Here is a 17,320-nt window from a genome sequence, read left to right as displayed (position 1 = left end):
TGAGATAAAACTATTACAGAAAAGAAATTTTTTTATTCATTAATTTATGTTTGTTGTATGTGAAATTGCCGCTTCAAACAAGAAAATTAATTATTCAATTGATTTTTTGAGTCAATATCTGTACTAAGACCTGAAGTCATATATTGTGTACCTCAGATGTTATCTTGAAAAAGAATCATTCTAAAAACGATTTAATACCTTAAATTAAGATTAACATATGCATACTTTTGGAGCGAAGAGATTACATGTGTCATATATATATATATATATATATATATATATATGACATGTGTAAATATTATATTATATATATGAAATATTATATCCTAAAATATTATATATATATATATATATATATATATATATATATATATACACACTTTAAATTATTACATATATACTCTACATGGAATTTTAATTCTTATAATTTAGAGAAATTGATGATGAGATTCTGTAATTTTCTTGAGTAAAATCTATTTTAATCCTGAAATATTATGTAAGTGTTTACAGTTTTGTGTGATGAGGTTATAAAAGGTTTTTCAGGAATGTTAGAAATGAAACTTTTTCTTATTGTTTGAATATTATTTCATGACTGAATATGGTATGAGTGTGAATGTGTTACATTACATAACATAATATGATGCATTATAATTAATTATACATTAATTATGAGTATATAGAGTAATTGTAATGTTCTGGAAAGATATATTTTTGTTTTAATAACCCCTCGTATAAATAAATTTTCGAAATTAAAAGCGACAAAGTGAATGAAGAGAATATTTAAAAATATAAATGAATTAGGCTTTACAACATATACGTTGTTCCGTTTTCCAATATTTGTTTATTTTATAGAATTTATTTTTTCAAATCTGATACTCCCTAAATATTTCACATAAAAATGAGTGAAATTCATTGAAAAAATGAAGGAAAGTTTTCATCAACTTGATCGAATTGAGTCAAATTTCGTTACAGCAACATCCTAGCTTCTGCGAAAACGCGCCAAATGTAATAGCGCAGAACCTGTTCTTTCCCCGACAATACTGCTCATCTTTTCTTCACGTTCGACAAGTTTTATGAATAGCGTGCGCGGTCTATTTATATCTTAAGTCTATGCCTCCTGACCACGTGAGACCGTTGGGACAATGAGGTTAACGTTGGTGGAAGTCTCCTCCGCATTCCATATGAGTTGCCACCTGCGGAGGACCAGCGAAGCAAAATGTGACTTCGCGTGCGAAGCTGGCAGCGGGAGAGTGATGGCAGAAGTGGCTGTCGTGGCGCTTTTTGCTAGGGTGTCGGCCTCCTCGTTGCCTTTAAATCCTTGGTGGGCTTTAATCCATGAAAGGCGTATGCGTGGGTGCAGGAGGAGGGTATTGCGAGTGTCGTTCACCAGTTGGGTTCGGTTGAACGGGTTTGATATGGCGTGGAGGGAAGAGAGGCTGTCAGTGAAGATCATAGAAGGTTCAGAGCATGATGAAGCGAAGCGGACCGCTTGGAGAATTTCAAAAATCTCGGCTTGGAAGATCGAGTTGAAATTGTTGAGTCGGGAGCTCCAGTCTTGTACTCGGACATGGTTGCGGAATGCCACGAATGCAGAGGCCACGCCGTCGGAGTTCTTGGAGCCATCTGTGAAGATCTGCCACTGTTGCTCGTTGAATGGCGCCTGGAAAAGAGCAATTTGGTCCGTGGGCAGCTCCTTGGACGGGTGCTGGGGAACGCTGGGGACCGGGCGTTCAAACCTGTCGGCCAGGAATCTCGTATTAAAAAACGTGACGTCTTCCCTGAACCTAAGCAGCCGAACCTGGCGATTCTCCGCTTGCAGAACGAGGCCCAGAGGAGGGTTGTGGGTGGCCAACTGGAGTACCTTGTTCGACGTGGACCTGTATGCTCGAGTGATGAACAGGAGGTGCGGGCGCTGAAGAGCCTGAACCGCCCTTGAGAGCCTGACGCCGGGGTCGGAATACCATATGGATGCACCGTAGGCCACTTGCCTGACAATTATCTGACGATAGAGGGTATTCCGAAACGGACACAGGGGTACAACAAAAAACGGCGACTTGACCGCAGCAAAAAATTGCTACCGCAGGGAGTGTCCCATCTAGGGGTTAGCGCACCAACCTCTCGATGCGTATAAAAAACAAGCCTGCTGTTCTGAATCGGCAATAAATTGTAGGTCCCGGTCTAATTAGCCCTCGTGTGCAGAAAATGACCGTGGTGCGACAAATGATTAATATAATTCTTAATATAATTTAATAATATAATTCTTAGCCAAGCTCATGGACCTCATGAAATCTCTTCAAATGAACCCCCTGCGTCAACTACATTTCCAGTCGAGATAATTGGCTATTGGTGGGAAACACACTGGTTGTAAATTTCCCAGCATCAGCATTCCACGAGATGGACACCGGATGAGATCTTTATAGAAGCCCTTTCTTGTGATCAGGGCCGCAACTAGATGCTTCGTGAACATGGTGATTTTGGCTCCCCCGTGTAATGCTAAAGAAGAGGTTAAAGCATGTATGCTCTACCCATGGCCCGCGGGACAAATGTGTCCCTCTGAGTCCTCTGATGTGGACCGCGACGTCAAGCCAAATTTTTGTGAAAATAAATTAAGCCACACATTATACCAGATCACTTAAATGGACTGCGGTGCATTTACAGATTACTTAAATGAACTGCGGTACATTTACAAATCATTTACGAGACCTGGGCGTTGTTCCGGATCACTTAAGTGGTCCGCAGCACATTCAAAGATTGCACTTAAATATCACTTAAGTGGTACGTGACATATTTGCAGATCACTAAAGTGACAGGCGGCAGATTTCCAGATCTCCTAAGTGGTCCGCAGCATATTTCCACATCGATTCAGTGACCCGCGGTACAGTTTCAGATCAATCTCATGACCCGAGACACATTTAAATGTCACTTAAACAGCGAGCGGCATATTTACAGATCACTTAAGTGACCTAGGAAACATGGCCCCCACAAGTGTGGGACTGGCAGGGCTCTGGGGCCCGGGTGATTCTTATAACTTTTTTGTGTTTTTTCACATTATAAATTCACTATAGAGGGCCCGTGAAAAATCTCACCAGTTAGCTCAGCAAAGATCCCATCCTAGGCGCCCTGCTGCAAGATGTGGGGGACTATGCTGGGCGTTGTTCCACATCACTTAAGCAGTCCGCGGCACGTCCGCTCTTCAATCAAGTGGTCCGTAGCACACACACACATTTGCAGATCTGTTTCTTCACATTATAAATTCACTGTAGAGGGCCCGTGAAAAATCTGATCAGTGAGCTCGGCAAAGATCCCATCCTAAGGGCCTTGCTACAAAACGTGGGGGACCATGCTGGCGCTGTTCCAGATCACTTAAGCAGTCCGCGGCACGTCCGATCTTCAATCAAGTGGTCCGTGGCACACTCGCAGATCGCCGAAGTGACCCGCGGCGCATTTACAGGTCGCTGTAGTGACCCGCGGCACATTTACAGGTCGCTGAAGTGACAAGCGGCACATTTTCCAGTTCGCACTTAAATATTGCTTTAGAAGTAGCCCGCGGCGCATTTCCTGATTACTCGAGAGTGTTCCACGACACGTTTTCAAACTAATGAAGTAGCTCGCACTCTCCAAAGGCTTGAGCGCAACCTTGGGTTAAAGGGGGCGGGGGGGGGGGAGGAGACATTTACGCCCTCATCTGGTGCAGCACCCAGGGCACCAGAAACGTCTGCTCCCCCCACTCCCTTCCCCGTTGCGGCTCCGCTCGCGACGATCACAATGCTCTGATAACTCTCGCAATCTCCATTCCAATCAAAACAAATGACTTTTTACCTCTTCAGAGCATTTCACGTACTTACGATCTACGAAAGGGAGTTGAATGAGTGAGTGTCTAGCATCAGATACAACAGAAATATCTGAAAAAACAAAAACTATTTTCGTTGAATAAAAAAAAGAGGAAGGGAATCTATTCATATTTTCAGAAGTATAAGAAAAAAAGGTCTCTTTATTGCAGAGAAAAGAAATGTGTGTCACACCTAAAAAACTTACGGCATGGGGAAAACAAAAGGAGTGTGCGCGTTACGCACGATGCACGGACGTGTCGCGGGGTCATGCCACTTGTGTTCCTTCGTACGTACATTTCGCGCCATTCTTTTCCCTTACAAATGTTCTTATTTCGTACCACACCCCTCTTTAAGATCCACGACTCTACAAACATTTCCTTCTCCATTATGTTTGGTGATAAAAGAAAAAAAATGCGTTTTTAAATTCGCCAGAGCATAACGTCGGCCCGAGGAGAAACATCAAGACTGAAAAGAAAATGCAAAAAACTAACTCGGCAATTTTTCGGCATCCGAAATCCTTAATAGTTTGCACTAAACGGACTTTCGTGGCGGCGGATTTCGCGTCATCGCCATCATAAAAAAAAGGTACGGCGTCATTCTCTTACTATTTACTGTTAATTTGTTGATTATTAAAAAATGATTGTGTGTGGGTATCAGAGTAGATGGAAAGGGCGCAGTCACATATTAGGGGGCCACGATACGGGAGTTAAATACTATAATTAATTACAAAAAAGGCTTTCGCGGCCATCGTAATCGTATATCGATGTATATCGATCTGAATTCTAATTTACAATAATTACGTATATGTTTAATTTTGAGTCTAACTGCTTAATTTTTTCAGGCTCTGGTGCCACAAATGTGTGTGGGTTGTTTTTTCTCACTGTAGAATGTTTTCTTTTGACCTTAGGGACTTAAGCCCTGACTTAAAGGATTTCATAAGTTGTGAATTAGAAAGAATTAGAAATATGGTGAGCATAAACTTGTGGGGGGGGGGGGTTCATCAGAGGTCAGCATTCAAAATTAAACTTTCAGGAGTTTTTTGGAACAGGAGAAAAAAGTGTGATTTATTACATAAAATTTAGCGGAAAAATTGTATGTGAAGATGAATACACCCTGCATCATGTTGATTGAAAAAAATTGAATGAAATGAATTCAATGTTCTCTTGCCAGAAATTTGTTTGGGAAAAAAGGATAAAGGAAAAAAAAGCAAGAAATATCTTTTCGAAAGAAAGTTATAGAAGATTATTCCACGGTGATCCCACCAGACAGACAATATGACCTTTTTGTGTGTTTTTCGTCAATTTTCCTCGTGATGATTGTGAACTCCCGTTATAACGGATTTCCACTGTATGTTTTAAATTCGTATATAGTGCTCACAAAATGAGGCTTCGAATCTAATTCGATTCTGAACTATTCAGTCCATGATGAAACACGAAACCCCTGAAAAATACTCAGATTCTTAATTTTGAAATAATGATAATAAGATAACTTCAATAATGTTTTTATGCTAAACTTATGAAATTTCACATCTTATCGATTTCAGCTTCGGTTAAAATCATGCGAGGCGGAAAGAATGCGGTCAACGATCCGGTAATGACTTCTGGTATGTGATACCGGTTACACCTGGTCCAGAGAGATTCGAGCATGGGATTCGCCTCTCCTGGTAGGAAGTATAAATCTCTTTAATAAACATGATTCCTATTAATATTTGTTTTATTTAGGTACCGGGTCTTCCAAAAAATTCTGAACGTTTTTGGTAGGCGTATGTGTTTCAGTTACTTATATCATTGCCATCTTTTTATCATAGAAAATATTTAATTAGCCTATAATTGACTTGAAAACAATAAAGGTTAAAAAAAACTGGTTAAAAAAGGTTAAATTGTGCATCGGGAAGGCAGAAAGAGTTTTTCTTAACCCAGTACGTCCTAAAACAGTTCTTTCTCTTGAATGTGGTGAGAAATAACGAAAGGATGAGCACCCATTGCTTTACGTGAATTGACAATTCGTCGATTTGGAAAGTTCAAAAATTTCAGTCTAGAGCATATTTAGTTTGCTCAAAAAAATCATTTGAATGAGTGGAAAGGATGGATACTCCTGGGAGGAAGGGGATTAGATTAGGAGTTGGGGGAGGGGGGCACGAGAAAAACATGTGCTCCAAACAGAAAGTGCATAGGTGAAAAAACAAAGTTGAGAAACACTTATCAACCTGTAGGTCCGTTGACCCCGGGGGTCAGTGAGTACTTTGGAAGGGGCCCGCGGGAAAATTTTTATTTACCACCATTGCATGAATGACACATTTTGTGTTGTGAAATGGTAATTTATTAATTTTTTTATGATATGCAAATTATAAAAAAACAATACATTTTGAGTTTTATGTGATCGGACGTCGAAACTGACCTCAAGAAACTACAAGAGTGTCTGTGGTGCATTGACCAGCTCCACGATTTTTCTAAGTGCAGTATTCACTGAGATATTCGAATTAGAAAAACGGAAGAGATTTAAGGAAAAAACAGTGTTAAATGCGGGTAAAACGGTTTTTCCGCATTTAGAAAGCTGCCTTTTCCCAACTTTCCTCCGTTTTTCGAATTCGAATATCTCAGTGAATATTGCACTTAGAAACATGGAATTTTTTGTTGGCGTCAGGAGAGACACGGCGAAAACTTTCTAATTGGGTTTTGGGGCGCACGGGGACTGTATAATAAGTTAATTTGTTTTTATTCTGATAACTATACAAACCCTTGAAACATGAATAACATATCTGTTTGTTATATCATATATAACAAACACGTTGTTCGAAAACTTTTCCTAACTGAGAGTATGTCTTTAGTATCAATGGTTCACCAGTAAAATTCCATACCTTCTGTTTGCTATGCACCCTGCATGGAAGTTAGATATACGGTCTACAAGTAGTAAAGATACAAGTGATAAATTTATCAAACTTACCAAGACCATTGGTGATATGCGTAATAACCGATTTATCATATTTACCGAAAAAACCCACTATGAAATACTGATGTTGTTTTGCTTCTTAATTTTATTTGATTCTGCATTTTTTTATTGAAAAACCACCCGTTATTTATTAAGCTTGTAAATGCTTGAATGATGATCCATGTGTTCGGCAGGCAGGTACCAGCTACTGGCGAGTTTCCTGCTGGGCTGTATCCAGTTGCCATGGACTTTCACCGACCGCATCCTAGAATTATACAGCGCGACTCAAATGCATAGATGTCGGATCCGGTACAATGAAACCAACGACACTTCCATCGGAGAGAGTCAGTACCGTCCTCTGGTTGAGGCGCAGGGTAGAAAGCTGTATGCTTCGTGCGAGATGTACGTCGATCCTACAGATCACTCCTTGGGAACTCGATCGTGCGTTCACGGGTGGGAATTCATCAACGGTGACGAGGAATGGACCCTGGTTACAGAAGTAAGTGCCGCCAGCAGTGTATGTCATTCAAACATTATGGGTTTTTTTTTCTTTCCATTTTGTAGAGGTGATATTTCAGTGGCGTACTTGTCAATTCTCTACCGCCACCGCCGTGATTCAACCAATTTTTTGTGAAAAGGTCTAGCCGATTGTTCATTCCATCACTGCCGTCTGAAAATCATGATGTCCAGACAATCTTCTGGAGACCTCTATTCAGCAGGAAATGTGTATGTGTGTGTGCGCGCGCAGCTTAATTTTCCTTTTTAATTGTAAATAGAGCAAGCTCTATCAGCCATTTCCAATTTATTTCTTGCCTTAGTTAATGAGATTATTATCAGCTTGAAAATTTGCATTCTTACTTTCAAAATTTTATTACCAGATCTGTAGCAAGAACCCCCCCCCCCCCTCCCATGCACCCGAGGTCTTCCCGGCTGTGTCCAAGTTAAAACCACACGTTGTATTCACTTTTTATGAGCAGTTCTAGTCGACTCTTATTCCACCATATCACCTATGGTACAGACTTGCAGTTCTGTTTCTTGGAGCTAGTAGTGGTGACATTTTATAAGGAAGTTTGGGCACACTCTTTCGCTGCACTAGATGGTGTTTGAACGCAGATGGAGTGGGTAACACATGACCCACTCCCCCACAAGGTTGCTGTTGACTGGACTCCAGCCCGGGGAATTCGTTTTCTACCTATAAATGCGAAGAAGGATTGCTAACCCCTTAAACATGCATATGAGGTGTGTCACTTGAAATGCGTAAAAGGCTTGAGTACCCTCTTCGCATGTTTTGCACTTTTTTCATCACTTCACTCGTTTTTTCCGCCATTACGGACCATTTTCCACGTACCTCTTGGGGAGTTTTGTTTTTTTCCTACAGTTTTGTCTCTTGGAACTAATAGTTGCGCCATTTTCCAGGAAGTGTTCAAAAGCAGTTTAAGAGTGGGCACATAACCTAACCAGGCCGTCAACTGCAGTCTGAATCGCAATTCAGTGAGTGCTCGGTGATTAATTCGGTGAATTTTCTTATTTTTTGCCATATATTTGATTGACCAAAGATATGTTTTTACGGACAGATATCGATAAAATACTAGCAAATATATGTATATACACACACACAACACACATCGTTTATACACACACAATACATTGATGGTTTCTTTTTTGTTTTCTTTTGCGTTCGCAGTGGAATTTAGTTTGCGAGAGGGAATATCTGCTGAAACTGCTGCCGTACGTGTATTTCTCTGGGACGATAATCGGATGCGTGGTCTTCGGTTTCATGGGTGACCATTTCGGTCGCAGGAACAATCTGTTCCTGGCTCTTCTATTCCATACGGCCGCGGGTATCGGCTTGCATTTCGTATCGACGTTTACGCTCTTTGCTGTGGGATATGCTCTGCAAGGTGTGTTCGTTGCGGTGAGTTATCAAACTAAATAATTTATAACCTGAATTTCAATTAACGTGTCTCATGCTGCGATATGAAAAAAAAAATCTTTCCTATGGAAATATTCCGCTGCACCAGCCATTTGGTACTCGACCAAAGCTGAGATGGATGGACAGCCTCCAAAAGGACCTCAGTATTATGCGAATCAAAAAGTGATGTCTGGAATCAAGTCAACATGGAATGAAGTTAATGAAAAGGGTTTATAAAGGATGATTCCATAATTCCCTTTGAAGCATTTAACTGGCGAACCGTTGCTCCTAGAGACATACTTTCAATCAGAAGAAAATATCCAAATAATGTGTAGAAATCAGATACGTCAGTCATATTGAAAGGGGTTGTATAGTTATTGAAAAAAACCTTTTTATACGGACACCCTGTGCTCAGTTAGAAAGTTGCTGCCCTGTCTCTTCTGAGGCCAAAAATAGAATTTCTACGTTTCTAAGTGTAATATTCGCGGAGATATTTAAATTTCAAAATCGGAGATAAGTTGGAAAAGAACAGCATAAATGAGCTTGTCTGTTCGTTTTTGCTATTCTTTAAAAATTTTCAATTTAAATATCTCGGCGAATATTGCACTTGAAAACGTGGAATTTTCGTTCTTGGCTTCGTGAGAGACAGGGACAACAAGTTTCTAATTGAATTTTTGAGGACAGGGCGTCCATATAAAAGCTAATTTTTTTTAAAATTTTAATAACTATACAACCCATTGCAACATGAATGACGTATCTGAGATCTACACGTTATTTGGATACTTTTTCCATTTGGAAGAATGTCTCTAGGATCAACGTTTCGCCAGTAAAATGCGGAAAGGGCGATGAAGTTATCGCCGTGTAAAGTGGATCCCGATGAGCACGATTCACTTTCGTGGTTCCAACTCTTACCAAATACACAACGAGATTTCCCGTTCAAAGCGTTTCGCGCTTGCAACGTCTTTCACGACGGTTTTTGAAAACTTTACAAGCGGGATGCACTGTAATAATGGAGTGTATTCAACTGGCTCCGTCTAAGGACAAAAAAGCCTTTGAATTTCTTTATCAGAGTATTTTCAGAGGAAAATTCTACACTGAACGAAATTCCTTCGCGGAATTCACCAAGAGCACCGGAAGGACCGCGGACTACAGTTTCCAAAAATCATTTGCTTACATTATCATAATCAGCACGCTGTATTATCCTTCATATAGCATGCTCTTTGTTAGAGCTACTTGGAACACCAGGCTGACTTAATATATATTATCACTATAGCCGATTCCTGTTCTCTATCTGCATTTTCTTAATGATTTCCGACTCATCACTTGGAGTGGAAACCTATTCTCTGCTCAAAGATGGATGACGACTCCGCTCCCCCCCTATAGGCGTCAGAGGCATACGCTAGTGGGTACTCAGGGATCTCATGTCCTCCGCCAAGTTAGAGTCTGACAGGGGCTTCGCTTTTTTTGGTAGTTTCAAGCACTATTTGATGTAAGACTAAATTACGAATTGAATTGAATTGATTGATATTGGTTTCCCCGCCACTCTAAAGCTAACAATGACGAGCTTAGCTCATGGATTTAGCTTTTTCTTCTACTTCTTGTGTGTGTTTGTACCATCAATATTTTCAGTGCATTGCAATGGTAGGTCGTAGGTTCACATGGAAAGTTTGTTAAATTCTCACTAATTCCATATCTTTTAATTCGACACAGGGTATTCAATGTCTCTGTATAATTCTCTTGCTGGAGACGATATCTTACCCGTATCACTTGAAATCGATTCTACTGATGGCGGTTTTCGCTCCCATCGGTACCATCACGCTTTCAGTACTCGCTTGGCTGATTCGCAACTGGAGGTATACGCAAGTCGCCGTGACGTCACCTGGGATAGTGTGTATAGGATACTTTTGGTAAGCTAAAAGCGTATTCTTAGTATTAAAGATGGAATTATGGCCAAGACATCAAATTCAGATATCTTTATTTTTCTCCCCTACAGGCTGATTCCTCGCTCTCTTCCATGGTTGCTGGTGGAGGGTCGCCTATCCGAAGCCGAAGACCAATTGCTGAGATTCGCCAGGTTCAACAAGACCCTACTTCCACAGAATTTTCGACTGCACCTGCAGCATTTTACCAAAGCCATACGTTCGTGTTTGGGTCCGTCGGGCTCCTGTCATAACCTCGAGTCGGTCACTTGCTCTTCAAAAGTTCGTCGCTATACGTTTACGCTTTATTGCATATGGTGATTGAACATTTCCATTTTTCCATTTCAAAGGTTGAAATTTGAGAAAAGATTTTTACTCTCTAAAAGTCTATTCGTTCCTTAAATTCCGCCAGGTTCGTCGTGTTCCTCGATTCCAGTTCCTCGAAGGTCAACGTCCCGGAGCTGGAAGCCAATAAATACGCTCTTCTTTTCGTGAATGGTCTCATGGATCTGGGAATGGTAATCCTGTTATACTTCATGGCTCATCGGTGAGTTCGATAAAATTCATTGATGCAGATGTAGGGTGGAAATAACTCTATGTAACTTTGGAATTATGATCAACCCATGTCCCTCGGAGTCACCTGATGTGCACCCTCCCCCCCCCCCCGCAAATCCCAAACCTAATTTTGTAAAATTTCATTCAGTGGCACGTTTCCAGATCGCTTAAGTGACCCTTTGGTGCATCATTTGTATGACCCGCGTGACATATTTCTAGATCAGCCAAGTATGCGGCACATTTCTAGATCACTTGTGTCCCGCGACACATTTTCAGATAATTTAACTGGCAGGCGGCACTGTTCCAGCTCACTCAAGCGACCCACAGCACATCTGCAGATCACTCAAGCGACCTGCGGCACATTTACATATCACTTGGGTGATCCACGGCACAGTTCCAGATCACCTAAGTGTCCCATTGAACAGTTTTAGAACACTCAAGTGATCCGCGGCACAGTTCTAGATCAATCGCACGGCCTGCGGCTCACTTGTAGATCACTTAAGTGATCTGCAAGTGAGCAGCTGTATTCCAGATCCCTCGATTAAGCGGCCCACTGCACGTTTTCAAATCAATGAAATGGGCCGCACTCTCCTAAAGGTTGAACACCCTTGGTTCATATAAATGACGTAAACAGGGCCGTAGCGAAGGAAGGGTACCTACTTCTACTAATTAACCGGAAATGAAACTCGTAAACATTCCTCTATTAAATTTTCCAACGAATTGGTACATTCTGGAACGTGTGTTCTGAGGGAACGTGCTACCATTACGTATTTATGTTGTCAGAGTCATGTTTGTTTAGTGTTCCAGTTGTGCTGCCATCTGTATCGCATATTAGAATAGAAAATAGCAGATGCCTGAATTTTCGTGTTGTGTGAGTATCGTGCCGAAGGTCTATCTACTCTCTGTGGAGCGACTCTTTCAAATGGAAGATCGGCACGCTTTCGTGCTTCGAGGTAGGTAAACTTACTTCAGCCGACCACAAGTGTGCCGTAAGTGGGGTTCGAACCTGGATCCTCACGATGATAGTCCAGAACGATGCCACCGCGACCGCACAGTAACAAGGAAGTGGGGTGGGGGGTGCGACCAACCTTCCCCTAAATTGTGAGAATATTATTGATTTATATAGAACCACACGAGGTTAAGCTTACTGTTTCCCCACTTTCATTCCCATCGATATTAATTTCTAGCTGCGGGCCTGTAGCTAGGGTGTAGATGGCTTATTTGAGCTAACCTTGAGTGCATAACAATTATTATTAATTGTTTATAAATATTTTACAGATTGTTTTTTTTTTTGGTAATTTATTGTGTTTTGTGTATTTAAGGTTCGGTCCTCGATTCGTCCAAGCAACATTCCTTATCATTGGTGGTCTGATGTCGATTTCATCATCTTTCATCGAGTATTACATAACTCAATTGGATGACGACGATTCTCCAAGTGATATACAACTTCTTCCTAAAATAAATATTTATCTCACTTTTTTTTTTAATATTCAGGGGCTCCGAATGTACCAGAATTTATAACAAATAAGCGTTTATTCTTGAGTGTTCAGGGGGAAAGTCCCATTATAACCAGAAATAACTTTCGGAGGTCAAAAAAGCAAATGAATAATTGTACATACAAGGCATTATTGTGTACACCTTCCTACCAAACCCGAGGGTCATGAGGTGGTTTCTTCCCATGTCTAGTCGCTTAAATCCCGACAGTGTGCAGTTTTCTGACGAGACGAAACGGGGATACAAGAGCTTCCCCCACCCCCCAGTCAATAGAAGACTGATTCGTGATAAAGTGTTGATATCTTATTATCCACAGACGTCTCCTGTCTAGATCAGATTTTGGAGCTTGGAGCATACCTGTAAGAGCCACTACCAGCTCGTGCTTTAGTGGGGGTTGGAACATAGTGCATGCTGGTTTTCGATTCTGTAAGTCGGCGCCGTTGCTGATTGGTTAAAATATCTGAAATTCAGGTTTTTAACCAATCAGCAACTGCAGTATCGGAAACCAGCGTGTGCACTATATTCGTACCTTTAGCAGGTGAAGTGTACCAGAGAGGGACGCGCCGCTTGGAGCCGGATGATTTACCTTTGCAAGTTGTGACTCTTTCTGGACCGTGGTCCAGTTTGGTTTAATGGATAAGCTAGTTTTGTTTGAACAGATCACCTTTGGCAATGATGCAAATTTATGTTCTTGAAATCACTTCTGCGTGAATATTCATTGTAGCAGTGGCCCTGAAACCTTAGTTACCCCTCAGTTCCCTTTCCTCAGTCAACGTTTATTCTGAGGGGTTACGAATAAACGTTGAGTAAAAAGTCGCCACGACATCCCTAGGAGCCGTGACGCACACTTTGAGAACCATTGCCTTACACACGGGGCTGTTTATCATATCACTCCATAGAGTAGCATTGGAAGGTTCCAAGGTGATGAAAAAAAACAATTGAGGGGGAGAGAATGGTCGGACAAATAAGTATGGGTGTCACTAATGTACAACATTACTAAATAATGCTCTATAATCTTGTACTGTAATTAGACATTTTGAGATCCCAAAATGTTTTGGATGATGATTTTCCAATGATCAACTTCCAAAATTCTCCACTAGCGGAGCTGCTGTTTTTTTTGCATCTAAAAGAGAAATATCGTCTGAGAGAGCTGCACAGTTCTACGTCCGAAAGTTATTTCAGGTTGAAGGGTTTTCCTTTTAACCCAATATGAAAAAACAAATTGATTTTATAATTTGTCCTTTTACAGGATCTAAAGTGTTGGCAATAAAGCTGATGTCTCCTGTCCTCACGTCTGTCGGTAAAACAGTGGTTCGGTCCATTATCCCAACATTATTCTTTTTTTCCATTAAGGTCTATCCAACAGGAATAAGGTATGAATAAGATTCTCCGTAATCCATAGAAATTAATCGGTTAACAAATTGTTCGTTTCATGAATTCAAAAATTTCACGAATCTCTGTGTTATTCGCAGTACCATTTAACCGTAGCTGCACCTCGTAAACATTCCTACGCGGAATTCCTAATGAGAAGTATGCTTTCTTCGGGTACGAACATAGTGTACGCTGGTTTCCGCTGGTACGTTGATGATTGGTTAAGAAACTTGAAATTCCGGTTATTAACCAATCCGTAGCGGTGCCGATTCCGAGAATCGGATACCTGCGTGAACTGTGTTCGGGGGGGGGGGCTATAACAAAGAATCCTCTCGCTCTCCCCCTCCCCCTCCCAATCACTTGAGAAAATCCTGCGTATCCCTATGACTCAATGAACACAGTTTTCTCGTAGGGTTTCATTTGATACAAGATCTTACTTGTTGTCTTCTTCGCATAGAAATAGAATCACTCTACGTCGTACACAGCGCTGTTACCTCAAACACTTAAGCCGGGTTATCCTAGGAGTAGAATTTCTGCGCCGTGTGCAGCGCGAAAAAGCTGATTGGTTAAAAACTTGAAATTCAAGTTTTTTTTGAACAATCAGAGTTTTCACGCTGGACGCACTGTAGAAACCTGCTTCTAGGAAAACCCGGCTTTAAGTTTAATCAGATCTCTGTCCGCGTTTTATTTCAACACCGCCCCCTCCCCTCCCCTCCCCTCCTTCCGTATGTTCTCGTAATAATGCCTTCCGTGAAGATTTATATTCTATGTAAATGTGTGTATTATACATAATGCTTACATTCATGTGCTGTATTACACAGGTCCATAGGAGTAGGGCTTTGTCTTTTCTGGGGAAGAAGTGCTTCGTTGCTCGGACATTACGTGTCTTCTTTGGTGAGTTGGTGTCATTATTTTATCTATTTTCTTCGATGACGAGCTACTTTGATGAAAACAACAAATTCACATTTGATATCGTGACTGGGGCTTTGAACGCGTTGTTTCCCAAAGTTAACGATATTACCCCGGAGATGGGGGAGAGGGGGATTCAAGTTTTGTTGAAGGAATCGTCTTTTGTAAACGCCATTTCATTCGCAATGACCAAATTATTTTTTTTGAAACAAAGATTTTATTATTATGTATATTTTTTTTATTTTCTTCCAGGATATCGATGAATATTTCTTGCCTAAAGCCGTAAGTGGTACGTTGTGCGTCATTGGTGGGTGTCTAACGTTTCTGCTTCCAATAAGCACTCGTCGTCCATTGCCCAATGTTTGCAAGGAGGTCGAGCAAAACATAATAATCGACGGTGGCATCAAGAGCACCCGGGATCATTTCCAGAGCAGGCTGGCGTCCACAAAAGCCCTGATCATGAGCTCGATACGCAACAGCGCTAACACAAGTTACGGCGAGCAGTTCAGTAGGACTCTGACGACGGTCGGAAAGGGCAGCTGTGGAAGATCGGGACGACATGACGTCGACGACGTCAGCAGCGAAGGACTGGTCACTTGTTACAGTCCCGATCTGCAGGCCGCGAGATCGATCAGCTCGGTCCGCAAAGAGTCGGTCACCATCTCGAGCACAAACGCTTACCCCGAAGCTATACCCGGTCCGAGCCGTCAAATGACCACTGATACAGGATACGGAAACGACAACCTTTTCGGTCTTGGTTGCGACATCGACGACAACGAATCTAGATTGACAGACTTGGAAGACGAACTCACTAAAATATGGGGAATCGAAAGGTTGGCTGATGTGAGGTGCAACGATTCTGCACAAAGTTCCCTCAGGGACTTTCCACGAGGGGACGTGCGTGATCACTTCCACAAGATGAACGAAACAAGCTTTTGATCCGAGTCTTTATTGCAACGTTTCTCAACCGGAGTTCCAAGGAAACCCTAAGCATCACCGAGACAGCACTCAGGGTTTCGCGAGTGATAGTGATGAACAGCAGTGCAAATATAAAAAGATGATGTAAATAAAGAAAATTGATATCATTTCAAGAGACCATGGGGACCAAATAAAGACCATGCACAAAGTAATTATTACACCACGTACAATAAAGTGTCACTGTATGAACACAGAATGCAACGCCATGTTTCGCGTAAACTTGTAATTTGAAATTTCATTTCGGTTCAAACTTTGCTGGCTCTCCAATAAAGATGCAGCAATAAGCGTGTAGTCGTTTTCGGCGACGACACAGTGTCGTCCCAGCAAATTTTGAACCGAACTGGAATTTTAAATTAGTTACAAGTTTACGCGAAACATGGCGTTGCATTCTGTGGAAGCTGTAATCATTCAAAATATTTGTAGAAATCACATGTCGTAGTTACATAACAAAATTCGTACATCTTTTTGGGCCATACATGCATTATAATCGGTGCAATGTTGGCAACGCGGGCTTGCGTTTGAGGGCCCGACGCTACGATTCTTGCCAATCCCTGACGAGGCCAGACGAAGTACATCGAGTTGATATTCAGCAAATGCCGGTTTTTTTCATTGGTTTTCCGAAGATAGGGCGGGGGGAGCCCACTTATGTACTTATTTTCCACAGTTACATTCTAGCTACCGGAGCAAAGAACGTGGTCATAAGGTCCCATAGAACATCGATATTATTTCGAGAACTACCTACTTCACCAAACACCAACTCCGCGTGGACTGGAAATGAAGACATCATCTATCTATGGCCACCTCAAGTTCGTTAGGGGAAAATATCTTATCATCTACATTCTTCCCCCCAATTCGAACCTGAAACCTGGCGGCAACCTTCACGTTGGTAGACGAGCATCTTACCACCACGCCACTCGGGCGCTAAGAAAGGACTGCCTGGAACATGGATATTGTGAGGATTCATCAGAACACGGACATTGCTGCAAGGGATTCCCTAGAACATAAAGGGTTCCCCACGAACAAAAGGTTGATGAAAAACGCTACTTTTATAGTAATAATATTATACTGTATATAAATATGTCGAAACTTTCATGCAGCTCTGAAATGGTGATATGCGCAATTGTTTTTTTCATGGAAAAATCTTGAGCAAAATGTGGAGTTTATACAATGCGTGAATATGATTTTAAATACTGATTGCGCACATTTCTGAGACAATCCACATAGCAAGGCCAGACTTTAAATTGTTAGGGATTCTGGGTAAAGCGAGTATTAAATACCCGAATGACTTGGGTTAAAGAGATGTATGTTGAGTTTGTCAGTGAATGATTTTGTGTGTTGTGTCAATGTAATTGAACTGAAACTACTCCGACATATGTAGCGCCGCTCGTTGTGGTGAACGTATTTCATCGAAACTTAGTATGTAT

At 41.4% G+C, this 17,320-nt stretch overlaps 1 protein-coding gene across 2 annotated transcripts; it reads left to right on the top strand.

The window, feature by feature from the left end:
- Positions 1 to 4,203: 4,203 nt before the first annotated feature.
- On the top strand, positions 4,204 to 17,194 carry LOC149076919 (organic cation/carnitine transporter 2-like). Of its 2 annotated transcripts, none has more exons than XM_089244637.1 (11): positions 4,204 to 4,415; positions 5,374 to 5,493; positions 6,953 to 7,257; positions 8,443 to 8,673; positions 10,381 to 10,577; positions 10,664 to 10,906; positions 11,002 to 11,136; positions 12,467 to 12,579; positions 13,888 to 14,011; positions 14,831 to 14,903; positions 15,171 to 17,194. In XM_089244637.1, exons 2-11 carry the CDS (start codon positions 5,475 to 5,477, stop codon positions 15,855 to 15,857), a joined length of 2,127 nt encoding a protein of 708 aa, XP_089100763.1. In that variant the 5' UTR covers positions 4,204 to 4,415; positions 5,374 to 5,474; the 3' UTR covers positions 15,858 to 17,194. The 2 variants fall into 2 exon arrangements, with proteins under 2 accessions (XP_089100763.1, XP_089100764.1); XM_089244638.1 differs by having other exon boundaries at positions 4,205 to 4,415; positions 6,957 to 7,257.
- The last annotated feature ends 126 nt before the right edge of the window (positions 17,195 to 17,320 follow it).

This window comes from Pholcus phalangioides, unplaced genomic scaffold, assembly GCF_987345545.1.
Source record: "Pholcus phalangioides strain wild (caught in Gottingen) unplaced genomic scaffold, Ppha-v1.0 ptg000015l_1, whole genome shotgun sequence".
NCBI lineage: Eukaryota > Metazoa > Arthropoda > Arachnida > Araneae > Pholcidae > Pholcus > Pholcus phalangioides.
The sequence above is the reverse complement of the archived record's forward strand: the minus strand, read 5'-3'. Positions and strand labels throughout refer to the sequence as shown.

Bases quoted from the DNA above. Each gene is read 5' to 3' on its own strand.
- LOC149076919 (XM_089244637.1), top strand. The intron at 10,907-11,001 runs GTGATTGAACAT...AAATTCCGCCAG, and splicing joins TTTACGCTTTATTGCATATG to GTTCGTCGTGTTCCTCGATT. The intron at 12,580-13,887 runs GTGATATACAAC...GTCCTTTTACAG, and splicing joins GGATGACGACGATTCTCCAA to GATCTAAAGTGTTGGCAATA.